Below are 23,601 nucleotides of genomic sequence, written 5' to 3'. Positions count from 1 at the left end.
AAACACAGAGTTGAATCCTGATAACAATAACACAATTCCTGGATATTATCATTTTTTGAATTATATAATTGCATTTCCATTATCAAACAAAAATTCTGCACACCACTTTCTTCATAAATGATTAACATAAGAAGTGTGCATATTACAACTTATTAGGGTTTTCCCCAGCTGAACATTTGTGTTTTGTGTCAATTGCTTACTGTATGTCCTGTTTATTTGTTTGAGTTCTGTTAAATTTACTATTAATGCTGCTGGAATTTATAACACTATTGTGACAACATGGGTGACAATTAGCTTAGGTATACAATGGTGATGCAGCAGTAGAGTATACGCATGGGTACGCTCAAGGACTTGCCATTGATTTTGTCAAAATACAAAAAAAGCAAAAACAAACGCCTGAATTTGTGATGACAGGGTCACTGTTTGTGTGACATATGTCACATCAGAGCACAGGTTAGTAGGACTGGTATGATATACAGAGCATCAACTTTAGGAAGTTCTGAACCTGCTAATGTGATTTATTGACAAGTCTCCAGATTATTGAATATTATACTTAAAAATAAACTGGTTTGACGTTTGTTCTAAGAAAATATTATACTACTAGATGAATTTTATGAATTAAACCTTAACAGTATAGCTGACTGAAGCCTGATGTAGGTAGATGTTGGGGGTTTCTACGAATGATTGAGGGTGAGCCTGTTCTTTTCTATCAAGGAAAAAGTAGCAGTGGAAAAAATCTAGCTGAGATTTTAGCAATCTACTTGGAGAGTCAGAACAATAGCACGCAAACAATAGCTGATCTAAGCAATGTTTCTTCTGACTTCAAAAAATGAATTTTTATGAACCTTTTTCTTGGCTATTCTTGTTAGCTGTAAATTAGGAAGATTCATCTTTACCTTCTATTGAAATAAAATGAAATAAGTTTTTTTGTATTTTTGGTGATTTTTTTCTATCTCTCCTAAGTAAATAAATAATTTTTTTTGTATTTGTGATGATTTTTTTCTATTCCTCCTAAGTAAATATTTTGCTAGTCTTGTCCAGAAAACATAACATTCCAAACTATTTTTTCTTTCAAAAATCTTCTGTGTACTGTTACTTTAATGCATTGATTTTCAGTATATATATATATATATATAATATTTTAAGCATACTGATTTCAGAATTCATTGAGATTGAATTGTTATTTTCAAATGTTATGTTCCCCTGAATTGACATCCTTGGCATTTGACTCTGCAGAATAATGCTGCCGATTTATTTTGTGCTGTTTTGAAGTCTTTTCCATCTTCTTTCCAGTCACATTTTGACAATGTATGTATTCTCCCTTCCCCTTTAGAATTATTTGCAATTTTCTATTTGTAATACTTTTGGAGGGGGTTTTGAATTATTTTTACTATTTATAGCCACAACAAGACTTGGAAATTCTGGGTCATGATTTGATAAAAAACAAACTCTACAAGTATATGAAAGAACACCAATATGTAGAGGTGAGACGCTAAAGAAGAATATCACTATACAAGATGAGTTAATTGTTTTATATGTGGAATGCACTGCCTCTATGTAGACATCTGCAAATAAGTTACAATTGGGAAGTTTGGGACTTTGAGGTACATCTGTATATAAGTTCAAGCTCCACATGCAAGGCATATTAAATATGCAAGTCATACATATAAGCTACACATAACTCAATGGCATAAAACCAGAATCAAAAACACAAATGGACCTGATGTAATTTCCCTATTTTTGTGAGCATTGAAGTTTGTATGGATTAGCCTGGTATTGGCCATTGTAGGCAAACTTAGATGGTTAGAGGGTCCCATTTTGCAGTGCAGGGTGTTTATTCCCATTCCAGAGGTCAGGAATGTTCAAGTTTGCTTTTGTTCAGATTGTAGTTTGGATCATTTACTATTTATAGTAAGTGTCTATTGCAGGGGAGCTAGGGTTTCTATCTTTAGCAGGGCACCTGAAAAACTTGGTGGCAGCATTGAGATTTGGTATTGTTGATAGAGCTCATTTTCAGAGAGTTACTATTTATAACAAGTTAGTTTTGTGCAGTTGCTATTTTTAGCAGGGGACTCAGTTATTTGTTTAATGTTCCTTTTTTCTGGGACATTGTATTTCTGTGTTGCCGGCTCACTTCGCCTAGGTTTTTGGGGCGAAAAGGTTCTTTACGGGGTTCAGTTCAAGATTTGGCCTAAACATTTCTAGTTTTAGACCCATCAGAGTAGTTTTGGCAGGTTGTCCAGATGCTTACTATTTCTAGTAAGTAAACAAATCACAGTATTTTCGGTACCTCAGTGTTGGTTTGGAAGCGTCTCGCCGAGAGCTTTTCGACAAGCTATTGCGCATGCTTATCTGAGTTCATTTGGTCAGTTATTTTAATGCTGGATGATTATATGGTTTACTGACTAAGTGACTTTTAAAGTTCATTTAACTTGTCACTTTATTTTAAAAAGGTACTATGTTCACTTAAGTGACTAAAGGACAAAAAAGGTGCTTTATCCCACATTGCTTAAAAGAGCCTGCATCACATTGGGAAAAGTAATAAAGGTACAACTGACTCCACATGGGAAGTAAGGAAGAATATAATATTCAAAACAAATATTAATCTAGGAGCTGGAAACAGTTGCTAGTTATTTTTTCTAGGACGCAAATCCTCGAAGAAGCATTTGAAGGTTGGACGCAAACCTAGCCTTCTTACAGGTTTCATTTACATTGCCAATCTGACTGTCATTTCTGTTTATAAGATTGGATTACTTGAATTGTTGCACATTATTGTATTGCTGTTGTATAATACAGTAACGCATTTGTGGTTATTTGTGTTAATTCCTGGTTCTCTATGTACTTTTTGAATATTGGTGAAATAAAACAAAGTTTTTTGAGTTTCCTTATATGCAAATCTACGGGTTACAAGTCAGATTAAGGTTCTGGAATTTGTATCAAATATTGGTTTACTGTTCAGATTTAGATCTGCAAATATATATCACAGTTTTTGGTGAAATATCCGGAAAGGGATATTACAGTGGTATCAGAGACATGAATCTTGCCATCATTTGGGACCACGCAACACATGAGAATTTATGAAAAGAAAAGATTTTTTTTTAGTTCTGGTTGCTTTGATGTGACTGGTCTAAGCTTGGAGGACAAAACCCCTCAAGTCTGGGAAATTCTAAGGAGTTGGACATTACTCCATCTTCCTTCATTCAATATTGCAGAGGATTGGGCATAAAGATCGACAAATAGGAAGGTTCTTACAAAATCTAAGTGTCTGGAGGTAAGCTGCAATTGAACCATTTAGCAAGTTGTAGTCGAATCTCATGTTTTGAAGAACAGTCACAGAAGTGTATATTTTATGCATAACTAGGAGAATACCACAGAGAGGGCAATCTTGATTGTTGTCACATGGTGCCAAACCCTTTCAGACCATAGACATCCTCTTGGCATCTTCTATGCACGTCAGACCCCATTCATGTTGGAAGTCGCAGGAAGAGATAACTTCACGGGTTCTGGGTAATTCGTAGTCTGCCAGACCAGGAGAGATAGGGCAGAGGTCGATGGGTTTGCACATAGGCTCCTTTTACAAGTCTTTCTCATGCAGAAATCATCATCCGTAGTGTAGTCGAGGGGGGCGTTAGCAGCATTAGGAACAGTGCGGGTCATGAGGCTGAGGACGACGTGAATTTATAAAGGAAGGCAGGTTGTCCCACGGCATACAAATCAGTTCCTTCCTTCCACCGGTCACGTCTAGAATACACGGGTTGCGTTGGAGAATAAGGTTGAGATTTGGTAGGTAACAACTATCGAGTTCACCCTATTGGGACAAAGGCATTGAGTTGATTAGAAGGACACACTAGTAGATGCTACTGCCATGGCTTTGGTCACCAGGTTCCCTACTGTACTCATTCATATATATGTTTATTTTTTATGTTGTACGGGAGTGACTTTGCATATTGTAGACAATGACTTGTTGATAGTTTGGATATTGTACATGGTAGTTATGTTGAAGAAAATATGAGAACACCAGTTGGGAATAAATAAATATTTGCTTATTCCATACGTTCTTATCTCTACCAAATCTGCTAGTAACTTCTACAGTACTATTCGGTGTTTGTACCATGAGAAATCTTGTGCCAACTGTTTGATAAAATTATTCATCTAAAAATCTCAAAACTCTGCCATTAAAAATCAGTTAAGCTTATTACACTGACTTAGTGTTAGCAGACGCAAGGTGGAATACAAACAATTCTGAGTGGACACAGCTCGGCGTTAGGAGGTGTCTACCTTCTGCAAGATGTGACTTTTACAGATCATAGCAACCTAGCATTGGAGACATCATTTATTGGAGATCATAAAAGCCCGGCTTTGGAGATACCTTGCTCTTGTTTCTAGATTTGTTGCATTACTTGAAAATGAGTTAACAATTAGAGCCAAGACTACTGAAGTTGTGTCAAAGACTTCAGCTCTAGTTCTTACAGTACCTTTTGAAGAAGTTGGTAGAAGAATAAAACAAGTTCAGCTTGCATTTTACGAGAGTATGCCTTCTACTCTGTTTCCTGAGAAACAACAAAGGGCATTGTTCAAAATTTAGTTTTTGCAAGCTAGAGTTTTACCTCGTGTGATAACTGTTTGACGAAATGTCAGCTATGCCTGTCTGGGACTTCTGATCAGTTTAGGTGAGATTAGTATAGGGTCAGAATTTGTGAAGTTTATTATAGTGAACTAGACATTGAATCAGTTAGTTAATCATGTTTACTTCAAATACCTAGAAGTAGTGGGACAAGAATACTGAGAAGCTTAAACAAGGTTGGAGAAGGTTAAGTGAAAATAAAAAAAGGATGAATGAATTGATTTCAGACCTTGCAAAACTAGACAAAGTGGCATGATGTATGGTTTCCATTGTTAAGAGGACTACATCATAGAACAAAGAGAAAGAGGAACAAGAGGTCTCTATAGTATCGAGAAGCCTCTATGATGAGTTCCCAGCAGTTAGTGACCATCATACAATTGACCTTTTGAAGAGCAAAAATTAGACCTTAGAAAACGAATCGGAAAGTTCATTTGATGACAATGAATCCCAAGATCATGATGAGGATGGACACGCAGTCACCTCGGAAGTGGAAGTGCGTGAAGATACTGATATATCAGCAGCTTCTACCTTGCCAATTGAGCCATCCTATGAGGTGCATAGCAACAGAACCCTAGATATTGAGGTGTGCCTAGATGATAGCATACACGATGCTGCTGATCATATGGTGAGTGACATTGATACAGCCTCATATCAAAGTGTGGATGACAAATTGGAAGATTTGTGTGGAAATGTTTCATCACAAGGGGATCATCATTTAGCAAGCCAACTGAAGGTTAATGACAGGATGGTTGCCACAACCATTAAGTATTTTGATGTTGCTCGTCAAATGTTGGCCACCTATGGTTGGAGTACTCCTTTGACAGATGAGCATGGTGATAGTATTTTCTCCCTTGAAGAGATACATGCACTCCGAGAAGCGATTGGAATGATGAAACAAAATTACCTACAACTACTTGCAGATAGAGATTTTCTTCTTGAGTGGGATTGCATTTGTTATGTTGCATTGCAGGGTAACGAGGAGAAGGTTGATAAGCTCACTCATGAGCTTGAGGTGACTATGGACGCGTTGTAGAGTGCCCAGTTGGCCCTTCAAGAGTCACAATTATAGATTGAGAAGCTTACAAAGGAGTTGAGTTTGGCACAATCTCCACCAACTGTAGATATAGTACAGTTACATACAGAGGCAGTTGATAAGGATTTTATATCCACGGGTTGTAGTGGGGATGTGGTTACATTTATCGTAGATATAGTTACAAAAATTTCATCTGGGATGAGTACCTTGGTGGAGAAGATTAGAGAACCACTAGTTGTATCGAGGTCTCCTGAGGTTAGTGCTGTGATAGTTGATACAAGACAATTTACTGGTAGCTCGTGTGACAATGGTGGACTCTCCTAAGAGTTGTGTGGTAGTACATGACGCTACTCCGTCATCCACACAGGGTGTTCTCAGAGTGTCATCTAGTTGGGAGTATAGCTCTCATGTTGATTTGTTTCCATCTCCTGGAAGCAAATCTGTCACTTCATTCCATGCAGCTGATTTTGGATGCCGGCTTGTTGATTTTTAGAGTCAGAGGGATCAACTGCTTGATTCAAGTGTTTTTAGTGATGAGCCATTGATAGAGGTTGGAGCATTTTACCGTGAATACATAGTGAGGAGTGCATCTGTCTTTTGACCCAGCACGGAAGACTTGATGATGCATCGGTGTGGATTGGTTCCAGAATTATACCATCCTTTGTGGGATGGGTATTCACCATCTTCGGAAGATGGGATTAGTGGCTGCAAGTGTCTGACTCAGTTGTTTGTGGGGAATTACTTGCAGGGAAAGCTGACAGTTATACATCATGTTGATATGTATCTAACATGGTTTGCTACTTCTATGTCACAAAGGTTTCTTATGGGTACATTGTTACAGGACGACTATGGTGTCGATTGGCATGATGGTTTGGTTACTTATCACATCCATGGGAGTTTAGTGGGAGCTATAGAGAGATGTTGTGTTATAGACGCTCCTAGATGTTTTTATCTCTATATGGCAAATGGATGTGGGGTTCGGTTGTTTTGGGATCCAAGTGGCGATAGGTTTGACACGATGTATTGGGTGATCGTGGATCCAGGTGTTAATAGTATCTTACATCTGATGGATTATGCTGTGTTGTTACATAGTCACAAGATTATGATCTGTGTGTTTCAGCCTTCTGACACACCAGAGTTGCAGAGATTAGGATTACTCCGTTTCCACTAGGGTGATATAGTGGTGGAGTCAGATTGGCCAGATTTGTTAGTGTCATTGGTACAAATAGTACAGGAGTGGTACAGCGGTACAAGTATTACAGGAGCTAGTCAGTTGTATCACAGAGAGCAAACAAGTTCTCATTTGGGATCCAAGTGGAGCATCTCTATGTATTGCCTTTAATTAGGGGGTTAGATGGGGAGTTTGGTTGCTATCATCTTGGGGTGGATATTGGTATTTGTTGAGCTCCCATCTTCACTTGACAGTAGAGACTCGTAGGGTCACTCATGGAGTGAGGCATTCATTTTGACAAAGGTATTAGCACACATGACAGCAACACATGGCAGTTGGTGTCCCTTTTTGGTGAGACATGGGATCCTGACATTCAGTTATGCGGCACATTGATTCCTATTGCACTGTTTCACCATTCCGGATTTGGGAAGATGCATACCGGGATATGTCGGTTGAGGAGTAGAACATCATTTTCGAGGCGAGTACGGGATCCTGACATTTGGTTTTTGCAGGTATGAGCGGATTGCTTGAGGGCAAGCAATCTTTGAGAAGGGAGGCTTTGTAATGTTCCCTTTTTCTAGGACATTATATTTTTGTGTTGCCAGCTCACTTCGCCTAGGTTTCAGGGGTGAAAAGGTTCTTTACGAGGTTCAGTTCAAGATTTGGCCTAGACATTTCCAGTTTTAGACCCATCAGAGCAGTTTTGGCAGGTTGTCTGGATGCTTACTATTTTTAGTAAGTAAATAGATCACAGTATTTTCGGTACCTCAGTGTTGGTTTGGAAGTGTCTTGTCGAGAGCTTTTCGACGAGCTATTGCACTTGCTTGTCTGAGTTCATTTGGTCAATTATTTTAATGCCGGATGATTATATGGTTTACTAAGTAAGTGACTTTTAAAGTTCATTTAACTTGTCACTTTATTTTAAAAAGGTACTATGTTCACTTAAGTGACTAAAGGACAAAAAAGGTGCTTTATCCCACATTGCTTAAAAGAGCGTGCATCACATTGGGAAAAGTAATAAAGGTACAAACAGCTCCACATGGGAAGTAAGGAAGAATATAATACTCAAAACAAATATTAATCTGGGAGTTGGAAACAGTTGCTGGTTATTTCTTCTAGGACGCAAACCCTTGAAAAAGCATTTGAAGGTTGGACGCAAAGCTAGCCTTCTTATAGGTTTCATCTACATTGCCAATCTGATTGTCATTTCTGTTTATAAGATTGGATTACTTGAATTGTTGCACGTTATTGTATTGCTGTTGTATAATATAGTAATGCATTTGTGTTAATTCCTGGTTATCTATGTACTTTTTGAATATTAGTGAAATAAAACAAAGTTTTCTAAGTTTCCTTGTATGCAAATCTGCAGGTTACAAGTCGGATTAAGGTTCTGGAATTTGTATCAAATATTGGTTTATTGTTCGGATTTAGATCTGCACATATATATCATAGTTTTTGGTGAAATATCTGGAAAGGGATATTACAATTTGGAATTTTCATTATACATCTTGATTGGTAGTTTATCCCTCGGAAAAGTTTTTATAGCTTGACTTCATGATTATTTTATTATTAATAAAGTCGTACTTCATTAATAATATGTTTTAATGTCCAAATATAAAAGTACCATTAATGGTTATAATATTAATTTATATGTTAGTGCCAATTTATGAGGATTGAGGAATTGAATATTATTATTTTAAATGCCATTATCAAAGATGTGCATGAAGCTATGAGAAGTGTGTAGTTGAAGCTGGAAGTTTGATTTGCACTAGAGAAATTATAAAAGCCTCAAAATGAGAATCAAACTTCATTCTGTTGAACATTGTTATTTGGTGAATTTGTGTGTGTGAGTTTGGAACCAAGGGTTTCAGTAATTGGGAAATAGAAGATTTCTCAAGTGTTTTTGCATTTTGAATTGGTGAAACTATCTAGTGAAATTATGCCTAGAGGTGGCATCATTTAGAGCCATACATTTGTGTTTAAAATTGTGATCCAATTAATTGAAGGTATTCAATGTTTTACTATAGAGAATGTTTCAGAGTTGGAAATGATTTGCTATTGCAGATCGCAGCATTGTTAGGATATGTGTTTTGATGTTATTGCTGGCTGCAAGTTATATTGAATGGCAGAAGACTGCCGGAGTTAAGCATTTGGGTTTGTGAGAGTGACCAATTACAACTACAGGCAGCAGCGAAGTTCCTAGAGGCTGCATTTGAGGTTTATTGGGCAACGTTTGACATTGAGGAGGCAATTTTGCTGCTGGTGCCTTCTCATCTAAGTCTGATAGCTGTAGAAACAATTTGTAATCACTTTCATAAGGCTGCATGATAAATGCGAAAGCGTTTCATGTGCATGCGATTCATTCCAGGTTCTCCATAATTAGTTTCAAATATATAGAATCTGCATTGCATACATATTTGTAAATATTTCTTTGGAAAGGATTGAATTAAGTTGGTAGCAGGAATTGCATAGTGTTAGTGAAATATAATTCCCAGTGAATAGTATATTCAACTTTTGAAATTTTATGCAGTTGTATGCATTTGTAATTGCGAAAAAATCATTTATGTACAAATGAAGCAAACCAAATACACTCAGAAGTCAGAACTTTGATATTGCATGTCAATTGTGTGACGAAATGTCGAAAGGTCATAATTCAGTCTTTAGAGTTGAGCTTGTAGGGGTTCTTACACCTAATAAGGTGATTTTCACACATCCTAAGATACCCACAAATAAAACTTGGACAACCAAAAGAACATGTCATTGACAGTCTAGATCTTCTAAAGTAATAGTTGTCTTAACATTGCCCTAATGACTTCCTATAGCTAGCAACAACTTCCACAATTTGACACTTTGTCGTCATTGTTACAAACTTCCTTGTGACCATGCCTCTTCTTGTGACTATGATTCCCTGCAACCATGCCTCCCTGTGATCGCGTGATCTACGCACAAGCTAGGTGTTCAACCCATGTCTGTGTTTGCGGTGGCGTTGTTGTGTGGTTGCATCTTCGTGATGGAATTGTTGTCATTGATGTCAAAGCCTGAGACATAAGATCTTCATGCAAGTAGATAAAGAGGCAATGAGGTTTTTCTTAAAAGATTTAAAGGACAAATGTATATGCCTATACACTATGAAGATGCATAAAAGACTTATATATATATAGTTGTATACAAAAACAATGCATGTTCTTCAGTTGTATCTAATATGATGCAAAACTCAAAAGACACTATACACATGCTTGAGTATGAAATAAATATAGTGGCGCCGATGAAAGTACACACAAAAGAACATGATATTGAATGACAAAATCATTGAACAATGGTTAATTGTGTTGTTTATCGGACAAAACAACTATAGAAAGAAGGGTGGGGAATGATATTATAGCTGTAGTGCCGGGTCCCTACTCTCAACTATAGGGCGGTAGTTTCAAATTTATCACCCTGCATAATAATGGCAGTATTGTGTGCAGATGCAGGGCCCCTACTAGTCTTAGGAATTCTAGTTGGGATTCAACTCCTGAGACCTATCAGAGGATGATGGACCAGATCAGAAAGCTGGAAAACAACAAACTCAACCTACATGAGACTGTGTTTTCTCTCTTTGAAAAGCTGACTAATTTAAAGAAACAGTTTTACTGTCATTTGCAATAGAACTCAGATTTACTTACAAACTGAATACAACCATTTCGGCCATTGCTGGCCTCAGAACTCAAGCGAACAACAAGTTGAAACTGTCTGATATCCTCGTCCTGAAGGAGAAATAATCTGAACTTGATCAAACAGTGTTCCCCATAGACCGAAACAAAACAGCAGTTGATATCATGGGCATCTATTTTTAACAACCCAATTCCGCTTCTCTATTCGGGGTGGAGAAGCTGGTCCAAACTAAGATGGCAGATGAAAGGGTCAGGTGGGCCTATGAGCTAAACTTGAGGGTCCGTGGTCTCCCTCCTCCCTCATCCAAGCCTCTTGTAGCGGCTTACTCCTTTCTTAAAGACCGACTAGATATCACTAACATCACACTAGATTGTGCTTAGATCATGCATGACAACATGTTGAAAGATCCCTGATGGATCTCTTTTGCTGATCTGCTGTAATTTTATTTTTTTAAAAATTTGTTTTTCCTGTTTATTAAAATTTTCTTGCAGAACAAGACGAAAGTTGCAGAAGAGTTTGATTGTTTTATGTTTTTGATGATTTTTCAATAGTAATAATAGAAGTACAATAACATGAACCAGTTCCAAAAATATATTCCAAATACAATCAAAGCAATTTCACTTCAAGCAGATTTTTTAATATAAAACCTATAATTAGTAACCAGATGAAGATTTACAATAATATCTAGATAATTACAACCATGGATAAACCCAACCTGAAGGTGTGAAGGAGAAATACGAGCCCAGAAGGAAGCTACGGCGAGGTTCTAGCTCTCTATTGCTGCACGTGGGAAGGAATATGGCTGCCAAGGGCTGCTGTATAGCTGCAAAGTGCCCACACGTGGATAGAATACCCAAACCCCAGCTAAAACTTTGATTCAATATTGCGTTCTCCAAAAGAAGCAATGCACAATCTCCAAGATGCTTTTGACTGCAACAAATCCAAACCACTGTTTTGGGGGCTACGCCCCAAACAGGCAAAGCAAGTGGGGTTGGTGTCCCAAGTGCTAAAAGCTCAATCAGAGCCCAAATCACAAATCCAAGATGTAATATGTCAATAATGTCTTCGAACTTTGTTGTTACCTCTTTATAACCCACCAAACTTAGCTCGAACCCTAAAAGTGTCCCCATGTAGCGTTGGGTTATAAAATAATATATTTCTCATTTTTTAAGTGGTCAAGTATCTAGAAAATGACCTTTTTCCCAATAGAAAAAAATCCGTTTACCAAAATGCTCTAAGTCAAAAGAGAAATATTTAGAAAAGTTCAAGAGTTTTCCAATGAGCTATTACACCAAGAGATATTCACCCAGATGAGGCCAAAAAACCCCTCATTACTCCAAAATGGTTGTAACTTAGCCTTATTTAAATTATTAAGATTCTAACTTAGGAGAATATTTAAATATATTAAAATATTTCTCAAATAGCGAACTGATAGCCAAAACACCTCTACAAGGTGAAACTGAACTCGTCACCTCCTGTGATTGATGCCGGATAATCTGAAATAACTGACAGTCTCATCCCTCAAAATTAGGGATACTCCTAAAAAATAGGAACGTCTCCGAATCCCCTGAAATTGAAACCATAGAATGATCTCGTAGAGACTGAAGACTATAACCCATCTCCACCTCCTAAAAATGTAGGAAACTCCTCCTACAATTAAGGAACTACTCTCAACTGCCCTCCTACTGTCAAAAACTCCAGATCCAAACACTGTATACCCTGACTGAGTCTCTAAACACCACTGCTAGCCTTCGAGACTTTAATGATAGGCCAACTCTATCGTCTCTGATGTCCACTCTAGAAAGGGGACTTGACAATCCTCCCTTCCCGAAGATTGCTTGTCCACAAGCAATAAACAAACTCCTGTTGCGCCACTTTGATATACACTCCTGGGTGTGTGAAATGAAGCAACACATCAAGGATCGCCCAATCAAATGCATTGCATAGGATAATACCAAGATTCCACATTGGATGAGAGTGTTCCCACAACCAAGGTGGTAACATACTGGAATCCCTGTGGGACAAGGCGTCGAACAAAACAACACTCAGATTCCAACACCATCTGAACCAGCACCCATCCATCAGGTATAAACAGGGATAATTGGAAATGTCTATCATGCCATATCTCTTCGCAACCACTGTGATACCACCACGAAAGTAATAATCATCCAAAGCATCATGTTTGCTAATACCTACATCATCCTGTAACCATGATCCCGGATGAAGTCTCTGTGATATAGATGTGATAACCCATGTCGGAAACTGCTTGACATAATGCTGGATCGTTTGCTGGTCCCACCAACCAATCCTCCCAGATTGCTGAGTCAGGTGCCTTTAGTCAATAACTCTATCCTCTGAAGATGGGAGTGCACTATCGCAACATGGATAGTGTAAGTTCTACTTCAGTATCCCCATAGCCTTATGAAGAGCATGAAAATCTGCCATGGAAAATCCCCCACTATCCTGCTCATCAGTCATAAGAGCACTCCAACTGAGTGTAGATAACATCTGTCGAGTGACATCAAAGTGCTCAGCCACTATGTTTACCCTCCTGTCATCAACCCTGAGTTGTCTAATCAAGTGATGAGGAGTCTGAAAATGATAGTTCTCAGGCATGTGTACTACCTCTAAATCTGTGCTATGGTAGAATACTGTGTCAGAGTCATGTACATCGCTCTAAGGAGTATCCAGTATGCATTCACTAATGCATGTATCCTCATTTATAGTATTGCAACTTTGTACCTCTGAGACCACCTCCTCTATCAATGATGAAACTGTTGTCACCACACTATGCTCACCCTCATTAGCTCCCCATGTGTCTGCACATACGACCAAATCACGATCTTGGGATTCAATGTCACTATGAGTACACACTACTCTGATTTCTAGGGTATGGTCTAAGAAAGTAGACTCATCATGACATGAAGTCTCATCAGCCAATGCCTCTGAAATACCTACGTCCGGATTACTCTCTTGTGCAAACTCACCAAAATAGTCCTGACCCTTTGTATTACTTGTTGTTCCATCCAAATCAACACTGGCCTCTTCTTCTGTTGGAAGAATTAAAGTTCTAATGGATGATTCCCTTTGTTTTCTTGCATCATCTATTTGCTTATGGCATTCTTTGACTCTTTGGAGACGTTGTCTTGCTTGGGCTGCAAGTATCTTTGCTTGCATAGCTCTATCTAACCAATATTTATTCAATCTTTGACAATGTTTTACATCATCTAACCCAAAGTACACAAAATCAGGCTTATGATGACTTGTACCATTCCCATCATCACATCCCATGCTTGCACCATGTGTCCCTCAAATATAGAATACAAATCATTGTTCTCTTCTTGACCAAAGGATGCCACATCTTGAGGTAACGAAGTTGCATCACTGCTGTTATGAACTTCAGAATTATTATGATGTGTTCTAGTTATATTTTTGACCCCTTTAAGTGTATTATCATAGAAAGCCTCATGGCCACCACTTGCATATGGGCCTTCATGACTATTCCCAAGTGAAAGAGTTACCATATTACAAAGAGGGTGTAAGCTATCGCTGCCCCAAATCAGAGTTGTGGGAGCCTCCTCCATGCTTCCATTCCAATCATCAAACAACACCCCATCTTGATTCTTCACATGCTTAGATAGAAGTGGCTCAAAGAAGTCTTCAACTTGGCTTCTATGAGATTCAAAATCAGATTGCCTGCATACTAAACTTGTCATCCCATTCTTAAGTTGAATACCATCATCAACATCATTACCTCCATTTGAAATAAATGTTGCCTCATGATTTGAAAAGCTGTTCCAATCACGTGGGAAGGAATATGGCTGCTAGGTGCTGCCGTACAGCTGCAAATATGGCTGCGAGGTGCTGTTGTACATCTGCAAAGTGCCCACACGTGGATAGAATACCCAAACCACAGCTAAAACTCTGACTCAATACTGCATTCTCCAGAAGAAACAATGCACAATCTCCAAGATGCTTCTGACTGCAACAAATCCAAACCACTGTTTTCGGGGCTACGTCTCAAATAGGCAAATCAAGTGGGGTTGGTGTCCCAAGTGTTGAAAGCTCAATCAAAGCCCAAATCACAAATCCAAGATGTAATATGTCAATAATACCTTCGAACTTTGTCTTTACCTCCTTATAACGCACCAAACTTAGCTTGAACTCTAAAAGTGTCCCCATGTGGCGTTGGGTTATAAAATAATATATTTCTCATTTTTAAAGTGGTCAAGTATCCAGAAAATGACCTTTTTCCCAATAGAAAGAAATCCGTTCACCAAAATGCTTTGAGTGAAAAGAGAAATATCTAGAAAAGTTCAAGACCTTTCCAATGAGTTATTACACCAAGGGATATTCACCCAGATGAGGCCAAAAAACCCCTGATTACTCCAAAATGGCTATAACTTAGCTTTATTTAAATTATTAAGATGCTAACTTAGGAGAATATTTAAATATATTAAAATATTTCTCAAAAAGCAAACTGATAGCCAAAACACCTCTACAAGGTGAAATTGAACTCGTCACCTCCTGTGATTGATGCCGGATAATCTGAAATAACTGACAGTCTCATCCCTCAAAATTAGGTATACTCCTAAAAAATAGGAACGTCTTCGAATCTCCTGAAGTTGAAACCATAGAATGATCTCGTAGAAACTCAAGACTATAACCCATCTCCACCTCCTAAAATGTAGGAAACTCCTCCTACAATTAGGAACTGCTCTCAATTACCCTCTTGCTGCCTGAAACTCCAGATCCAAACACTGTATACCCTGACTGAGTCTCTAAACACCACTGCCAGCCTACGAGACTCTAATGATAGGCCAACTCTATTGTCTCTGATGTCCACTCTAGAAATGGGACATGACAACTAACATCACACTAGATTGTGCTTAGATCAGGCATGACAACACCCTCTTTATCCGGTTTCTCTCACTAGCTGACCGCCTTTGGATTGTTAGAGCGAAGTGGAAGCTCTTCCTACTCCATGCTAAGATTATCTTGATGAGGATCTTACCAGATCACAAGTGGGAGAACTTAAGCAAGGTCAGGCTCTTGTTATGGTAACGTGATGAGGGTAAATGGGCGGTGATCAAAAACCTCAAGGCGGTGATTCGGGACGCTTTTCCTACAGGTTGGGAGTCAAGGTTAGCCTCTAAGGCCAAATGATGGGCACAAAGGTAGTTGGGTGTAGGTGAGGCTCTTGTTGGCTCCGTGTGCCTCAACTGTTGGAATGGCAACGATACTTTGTGGTCCTTGCCTGGCTTACTTAATGATGTTGTTGGATCAGCTGACCTTTTTGTTATGAAGAGACATGAGAACCCCATGCGTCCTCTTCTGGGAGTTATCGACTATTAGTGGCTTTCTTCTTTTAAAGATGAGTTCAAATGTTCTGGTGGCGTCAGGGGGTTTGGTGGGATTGCCTATTTAATTAGAGATCGCCTTTTCAACACTACTTCTACGACTTACTTTGACAACTATGCCAGTTCATGTGGATTCGTATTGATCAGGCAACTTCACTTTACATAGATATCTACCTTCTTGTTATTTCCCGCTAGCTTCTTCCTACTATGTAGTTTACAACACAGAGGGAGGGGACCCTTATGAGGATGTTCTTGTGCACATTATTTGTTTCTCAGCCAGGGGCTACATCATCATTTGGGAGATTTTAATACATGGACTAGAGACCTTTAGACTCCCTCGACAATTATAGATCTGATCCCATATGTATGACTGCTTCTGACCTGGATATTGTGGGTTTACAACATTTCCTCGGGGATAGTCAGTGACCTTCACTCGATATGTCCGTCATCTGCTGTAGTTATGTAAGTTCTCAGACTTTGTGATCCTGAATGGGCTTTCCTTCTTCCCTAGTTCTGGGCTCTTCACTTGTTCGCCACATTGTGGCGGTGTAAGTATTTTGGACTATGTTCTTTTTGGTGCCTCCTCCATCGCCTTCGTCAGTCGCTTCACCATTTCTCGCCTTCCTATGTCCGATCATGCCCTCATTAGCATCACTTTTCAGGCCTCTCTTTCTCTTCCCTTCCTCTCGCTCGTTCGTCCTCCCTGGCCCCCCTTTGTTTGGTGGCCTCTGCCCTCCCCTCATCCACACTTCCTTTTGCTTCATTGATAATGATAATGACCTCTTTGTCCACCACCTTAGATGACTTCTCCCTTAGGATTGGTTTGCCGATTCTGGGGATGTTACCTCTGTGTTTGGCTCACTTGCATCCTCTTTGTGGGAGTCCGCCCTTCTCTCTACCCCCCACCGCACCTCCTCCCTCACTTGCAGCTCCAAACGCAGTTCTTGCCCCATGAACTATTGGTTTGATGAGGATTATAAATCCTTTTAGCATTGATTTGCTTAGTTTTCTCCACGCCTTCTCCCTCTTTCACCTAGTTGAGGCTCACCTACTGCCGCTTTCTTCGCCATAGGAAGCAAAAGTTCACTTTGTTGCATTGTAGATCCTTTTGTGCCTCTCTCTTAGTCTCTGAAGCTCTTTAGGTGCACCATGTTTCCTTGCCACTCCTCTCGATCCTCCACTTTGGATCACAGCTCCCTCGCTTCTCACACCTCCACTCTTTATGATATCCTCGACTAACCCCCTCTTCATCTCACTGCTTGTCCTCGTTGCTACCTCTTCTCTTCCTCTAGCATCAACGAGGGAGTTAGATTCATGAATGGTAGTAGGACACTAGATGAGGAAGGGTTCCAAGCAATGCTTTTCAAGCTTGGTATTTCAAACCTGGGCTCTTTTCTAACAATGCTCTTTAATAGAGTGGTTTGCGCTGGCTTCCTCGACTCTTGGTCACAACATATTATATATCAGTTCACATGTCTAGGCTAGTCTTTGACCTTGACAATTTTAAGACCATCATGGTTGGGAAAACTTTTGCCAAACTCTACGCCACTACGTTGAACGCTATCTTATCCAGGTAGCTTGATCATTGACATTGTCGGGCTAGAGGTCAGACCAACTTTCGTACACATTTTCAGACCATGGACCAAATTTTGACTCTACGAGTCATCATTGAGGAGGCTCGTTGACGCTCAAGGAAAGTTTATTGTTTCTTTGTAGACTTTCCCAAAGCCTTTGATTTTGTTCCTCAGACTACTTTCTTCCAGAGACTTAGGCCCATTGGGATTTCTGAGATTCTGTTGAAGGTTATTATGAGGTTATACAAGTGTTGTGGGTAGATTCAGGTTTCCATAGGGATTTTCGGATCCTATTCAGAGCACCATCAGGGTGAAGCAAGGCTACCCTCTCTCTCCCACTCTTTTCGATATCTATGTTGACGAGCTTGAGGTCTTCCTTCAGGATTTCTCTCTCCCTGGTGATGGCGGCTACTTACACTTGGTTCTGATCTCCATTCTTTTATTTGCAGATGATGTGGTTCTACCAGCTTCGTCCCCCAACGGGCTTCAACAACTTTTGGACGGGTTAGCCTCCTTATGCAACACATGACAGTTAGTGGTGATCCTGGGTAAGACTCGGGTTATGGTCTTCAATTGTTTGAAGACCTTACATGTCCATTTTTACTGCCAGGTTGTTGAGATTGAGATCACATCTTCATATACTTACTTGGGGGTTAAGTTCTTTGGACCTCGTTTCAGTTGGAGACTGACAATGCAACCTTGGGTTAGTAAGGGGCTTAGCTCCCTTGTTATGCTTAAGAGAGTGTTTTCGTCACCACTTTTAGGATACTACGACTAAGATGCTCCTTCTAGATTCTTTGGTTAGGCCGACTATCCTCTATGGCTCTATTGTATGGGGTCCCTCTTGGAGTCTGACTGGGCTTTAGTTGAGAGAGTCCAAATCCTTTTTCTTCGGCGCATTATCGGATGCCATTAGTCCACACCTCACAGTATTGTTTTGGGTGAGTTTGGGGCTCATCATTTCAAATTGGGAACTATTTTTTATTTGGTTTGGTGTCTTCATTGGCTTCAGAGCTTCGCTAAATCTTTTGAGGGTCGTCACAAATATTCCAACTTGGCCTAATATTATTCCCAGGCGATTGTAGGTTAGAATGGTCTCGCTGTTGGTTCGCCGAAGCCTCTGCCCTTCTTGGTTCGATTCATATTATGATGGATCACATTCCCCCTTTCAATTTTCTCTCGACGCCCTTGCTCATCTGCTTCCGCCTTAGCGGGAGCTGAATGAGCACGTCAAACTTGACATTTGCAGACAATATATTATCATGATTTGGAATAACCTTACAAGGGTGCTTCGCCCATGGATGGCCTTCTATGCTGAGTAGTTCCTTAATATCTAGGATGATGTCATTATGCACCCTTGGTACTGATGGAACCTTAATTTTTAAATTAGGGCCTCCATTAGTGCATCCTTTCTAATCTCTCCATCCTAATAAATTTGTGTTATATTTTTACATATTTCTATTCAGAACAAGGATGCTAGGGATTGATATCTCATTTTCTAATCATTCAAAAGACTGCATTTCAGGCAAAACGTTAAATATCCGCTACATTAATATGAATCAAATTCTGAGATAAAGCGCTCCACAAAGAGGTGACAACCATGGAAACAAAAGCAACAGCTCGTTGACAACAATAGATTGAGGAGTTAAGGATATTGGATATATATGCCCTGTTTATGTCATTGCCAGTGTAAAGTTTTTGCAAATTCTGTAATAAATCTTAGACTTCTATAATATCCTTTAAGTTGTTGAAGATAATCTTCTTAATGTTCTGAAGGTAGGAGTTATCACCTTTAACTCTGATTTGAATTTGATTTATATCTGCAATATATTTGTATAGGTATTATTGCTTGAGGGAGCAGACTTGTGTTTATTGTGTGTCCTCAAACTACAATAAAACCTACCCTTTAAATCAAAACCAAAGGGCATGTCCCTTAAAGGGACATAACCCTCTCTAGGTTGTCCCAAACACTACTTGAAGAAATGAGCGCATAGAAGGAATTAATACAATGTTTAACTTACATAACCATTTGTTATAGTTAGTACACAATATAATTTCTACCAAGGATTGCCGCTTATTCTAACACAAGTCTAGTGTATATATATATATGCCATCTGTGATATAAAAAGGTGAAGATTATGGTGCGGTCTGCACTTTTCGGACTAGTACGATTATCAATCATAATATTTAACACTCCCTCTTAACTTGATAATCATACTGAGAGATAACTCATCTAGCATCATCAATAAAGATGAAAAAGCAAGAATTGATACTCTATATCTATCTGAATCTTCTTAGCATGTGGTATCATAGAACACATGATACAATATCATATTACTAAACCTGTTGATATGACAAATCATTGCTACTGGTGACAATAGTATTCCAAAGAATACAATATATAGGATAAATCTGAAGAACAATTAAATTCTTCTATTATCCAAGTTGTGATTTATAGATACTGGTATTCCTATATCACAATATTACCCTGAGTTAAGATCTATCAGAACACAGGATAAACCTCAGAGAATAATAAAAATTCATCCTTTATCCAAATTGTGACTTATAGACATAGCAATGTCCATAGCAATGTGATATAGCAATGTCCATAGCAATGTCTATATCACAATATGATCTTGAACTGATCTAGATCTTATAGTAGAACTCTACTGTTTAGCACATTAGCTAAGAGATTGTCATCTCCCATAATGTCTCTTATACAAGTGTTCATTATCTTAGAGATCATCACCTCTTAAATAATGAATACAAATGGTGGAGCCCATAACACTCAATAGCCTGACAAATAAAATTATTTTATTAATAATTTAAAGAATACAAATAGATTATAATTCAACCATACCAAGTCTTCACCTGAAGTGGTCTATCTTCACTCTAGATAGAGGTTTGGTGAGTATGTCTACTGTTTGATCTGTAGTGCAAACGTATTGTAATTTTAAAGAATTCCTGTCTACCATATCTCTTACATTATGGTAAGGAATTTCAATATGCTTGGACCTGTCATGAAAAATTGGATTCACCAAAAGCTTGATGGAGCTCTGATTATCACAATGAATAATTGTAGGATTCATAGCTTGCTCAAATAATCCTACAAGTAACTTTCTTAGCCAAATTGCTTCTCGAGAGGTCATCGCCGCTGCAATGTATTCGGCTTCTGTAGAGCTCTGAGCTACTTAAGACTACTTTTTGCATATTCAAGATATCATTGCTGGTCCTAAATTGAAACAACATCGTGAAGTACTTTTTCTATCTTTAACACTTCCACCCCAATCCGAGTTAGTGAATCCATGCAAATCTAAATCAACTTTCTCATATTTGAGTTCAAAATTAAGAGTGCCTTGTAAGTATTTCAGGATGTCTTTAACTGCAACTAGGTGAATCTCCTTTAGCTCCCACATAAACTGGCTGAAGGCATTAACAACATAGCAAATATCAGGGCTCGTATTAACTAAGTACATAAGGGACCCAATCATCTATCTATAGAGAGTAGAATCTATGGAAGGTGATTTTGTTGCTACTTCTTTAACTTTATGTAGATTAGTCTCCATTGGAGAAGACATAGACTTGCAATTCTGCATTCCAAATCTCTTCAAAATATCTGATGTATACTTCTCCTGATTAAGTAGGACACTGTCAAAGTTCTGCCGTACTTCCAGTCCTAGGAAGTAATGAAGGAGTCCCAAGTCTTTCATCTCAAATTCTCTAATTAGATCTTTCTTGCATTGATCTACAAGATGATCATCACCTGTTATTAGTAAATCATCAACATATAGTATTAGAATTACCATATCATATTTATCTCTTTTATAATATAAATTTGGATCAGCTTCATTGTTGGAAAATCCTAAGTCGGTGAGATACTTATCAAATCTTTCATACCATGCCCTTGGAGCTTGTTTAAGTCCATAGAGAGCTTTCTTGAGCCTGCAAACAAAAATGTTAGGATCATGAGTTTCAAATCCTTCAGGTTCCTCCAAATATACTTCTTTTGCAATCTTTCCATTTCGGAATGCTGTTTTTACATCCATCTGATGTACTTTCCATCCTTTCGACGATACAATTGCTAGGACTGCTCTTACAAAGGTATATCTGGCGACAGGAGCAAAAGTTTCTTCATAATCAATCCCTTCTTTCTGAGAGAATCCTCTGACTACAAATCTAGCTTTATATTTCTCAATGCCACCATCAGCAACATGCTTTATTTTAAATACCCACTTGGAAGAAACAACAAATTTTCCTTTAGGTCTTGGAACAATTTCCCAAACATCATTTGTCATAATAGATTGGTATTCTTCTATCATAGCTTCTTTCCAAGCTATATATTTAATAGCATCTGAAGAATTGGCTAGTTCTGTTTTGGACAAATTATTCATGTTTGTTGCATAACTAGAAAATCTTTTAGGTCTTTTGCTTTCTCTGACTGTTCTAGAAGGTGCAGCAAAGTCTTGTGCTTCCTCGATTGTTTTAATGGCCCAAAGTGGTCTTTTCTTTGACTTTTGAGTTTCTCCAAGATTTAGATTTTGAATTTCATCTTCAATTTCTTCTATGTTCTCCCTTTGAGACTCAGACTCAGACTCACTATTCTTTTCAGAACTAGGTAAAGGAGAAGGTTCTTTAGAACTTAGGGCTCTTTTCAATGCTAGATCTTTTTCAAAAATTACATCCCTACTAAGTTCAATACTTTTTTGTCCAGGTATGAAAATCCTATATGCTTTGGATGTTTCACTATACCCTACAAAAATACCTTTCCTTCCAGAGGGTTCTAACTTGGTTCTCTTTACTTGTGGAACATGGATATATATGGGGCACCCAAAAATCCTAAGATGGCTTATATTGGATTTAACCTTAGTAAAGACTTCTTCAGGAGTTTTATCTCTAAGGTAAGAGTGAGGGCTTTGATTTTGAATAGACACAGGAGTACAAGAGGCTTTCGCCCAAAGATAATATTTTAGATTTTGATCAAATATCATAGCTCTAGAAGCTTTTATAATTGTTCTATTTTTTCTTTATGCTACCCCGTTTTGTTTTGGATTATAAAGAACGATGTACTCCCTCTTAATTCCTGTTTCTTTACAAAACCTTTTAAACAAATCTGAGGTGTATTCTCCTCCATTATTAGTTCTAAGAGTTTTAATTTTATGTCCTGATAATTCAGTTAATGTTTTGAATTCTTTAAATCTCTTTAGGATTTCTTCTGATTCTTTGCACTTTTAGAAGTAAATCCATGTTTTCCTAGAAAAGTCATCTATTAACAAAATATAGTACCAGAATCCTCCAAGAGAAGGAATAGACATAGGTCCACATAAAATTGAATGAATTAATTCCAAAACATTATTTATTTTTCTAGTGCTATCATGAAATGGACTTCCAGCCTTCTTACCCAGTGCACACCCTTTGCATATGCTTGAGTGGTCTTTATTTAGTTTAGGTAGACTAGTAACCATCTTTTCCATAGTTGATAAGGTTTTGAAATTTAGATGCCCTAATCTTCTGTGCCATATTTCATTTATGTTGTCAGGTTCATGAATTAAGGCTTGAATAGGTCGACTAGATTCTGAATTCAATTCATACAAATATCCTTTTCTTTGACCAATCAGCTTCACTTTCTTGATTGAGGAGTTCTTTGCCCAGGTTATTACTTTACCGTCCACTAATGCAATGTTATGCCCATTATCTTCAAGTGCTGTAATTGAGATTAGATTTCTTTTTATTCTTGGTACGTAGAGTACACCTTTGAGAAGAAGAGAATTGCCTGATTTTAGTATCAATGTGCAATTTCCAATTCCTTCGACGGGATGTGCTGAATTATCACCAATGGTAACTTCATCATTAACCTTTTCTGATATAGAGTCTAGTGCTTCTTTGTATCCTGTTATATGTCTAGAAGACCCACTATCAATTACCCATGCTTTACTTGAGATTTCATTTGATAGTGATGAATACAATACATGATTCTTAGGATCATAGGTATCTTCTTCCCTGGTAACATTTGTACAGTTTGCTTGTTGTTTAGAATTCTCAAGACAATTAGATCTGTAGTGTCCAAATTTATCACATTTGAAACACTTTATTTTGGATAGATCTTTCTTGGGTTTGCCATTCTTTTGGTTTCTTTTTTTCTTCTTGAAATGCTTCTTCTTTCCTTTATAGGAGTTTGTATTAAGAAC

The 23,601-nt window shown here is 38.3% G+C and overlaps 1 protein-coding gene across 2 annotated transcripts in view; it reads left to right on the top strand.

The window, feature by feature from the left end:
• LOC149564498 (proline-, glutamic acid/leucine-rich protein) overlaps positions 1 to 23,601 on the top strand; it is a 200,349-nt gene that overhangs the window by 63,127 nt on the left and 113,621 nt on the right. For both annotated transcript variants that reach the window (XM_089818038.1, XM_089818040.1), the window contains exon 5: positions 1,237 to 1,308. In XM_089818038.1, the coding sequence (XP_089674164.1) occupies positions 1,237 to 1,308 (72 nt within the window). The remainder of the gene's footprint in view (positions 1 to 1,236; positions 1,309 to 23,601) is intronic.

This window comes from Cupressus sempervirens, chromosome 3 (assembly GCF_028749045.1).
Source record: "Cupressus sempervirens isolate cs-2001-9-10 chromosome 3, ASM2874904v1, whole genome shotgun sequence".
Classification (NCBI taxonomy): domain Eukaryota; kingdom Viridiplantae; phylum Streptophyta; class Pinopsida; order Cupressales; family Cupressaceae; genus Cupressus; species Cupressus sempervirens.
The sequence above is the reverse complement of the archived record's forward strand: the minus strand, read 5'-3'. Positions and strand labels throughout refer to the sequence as shown.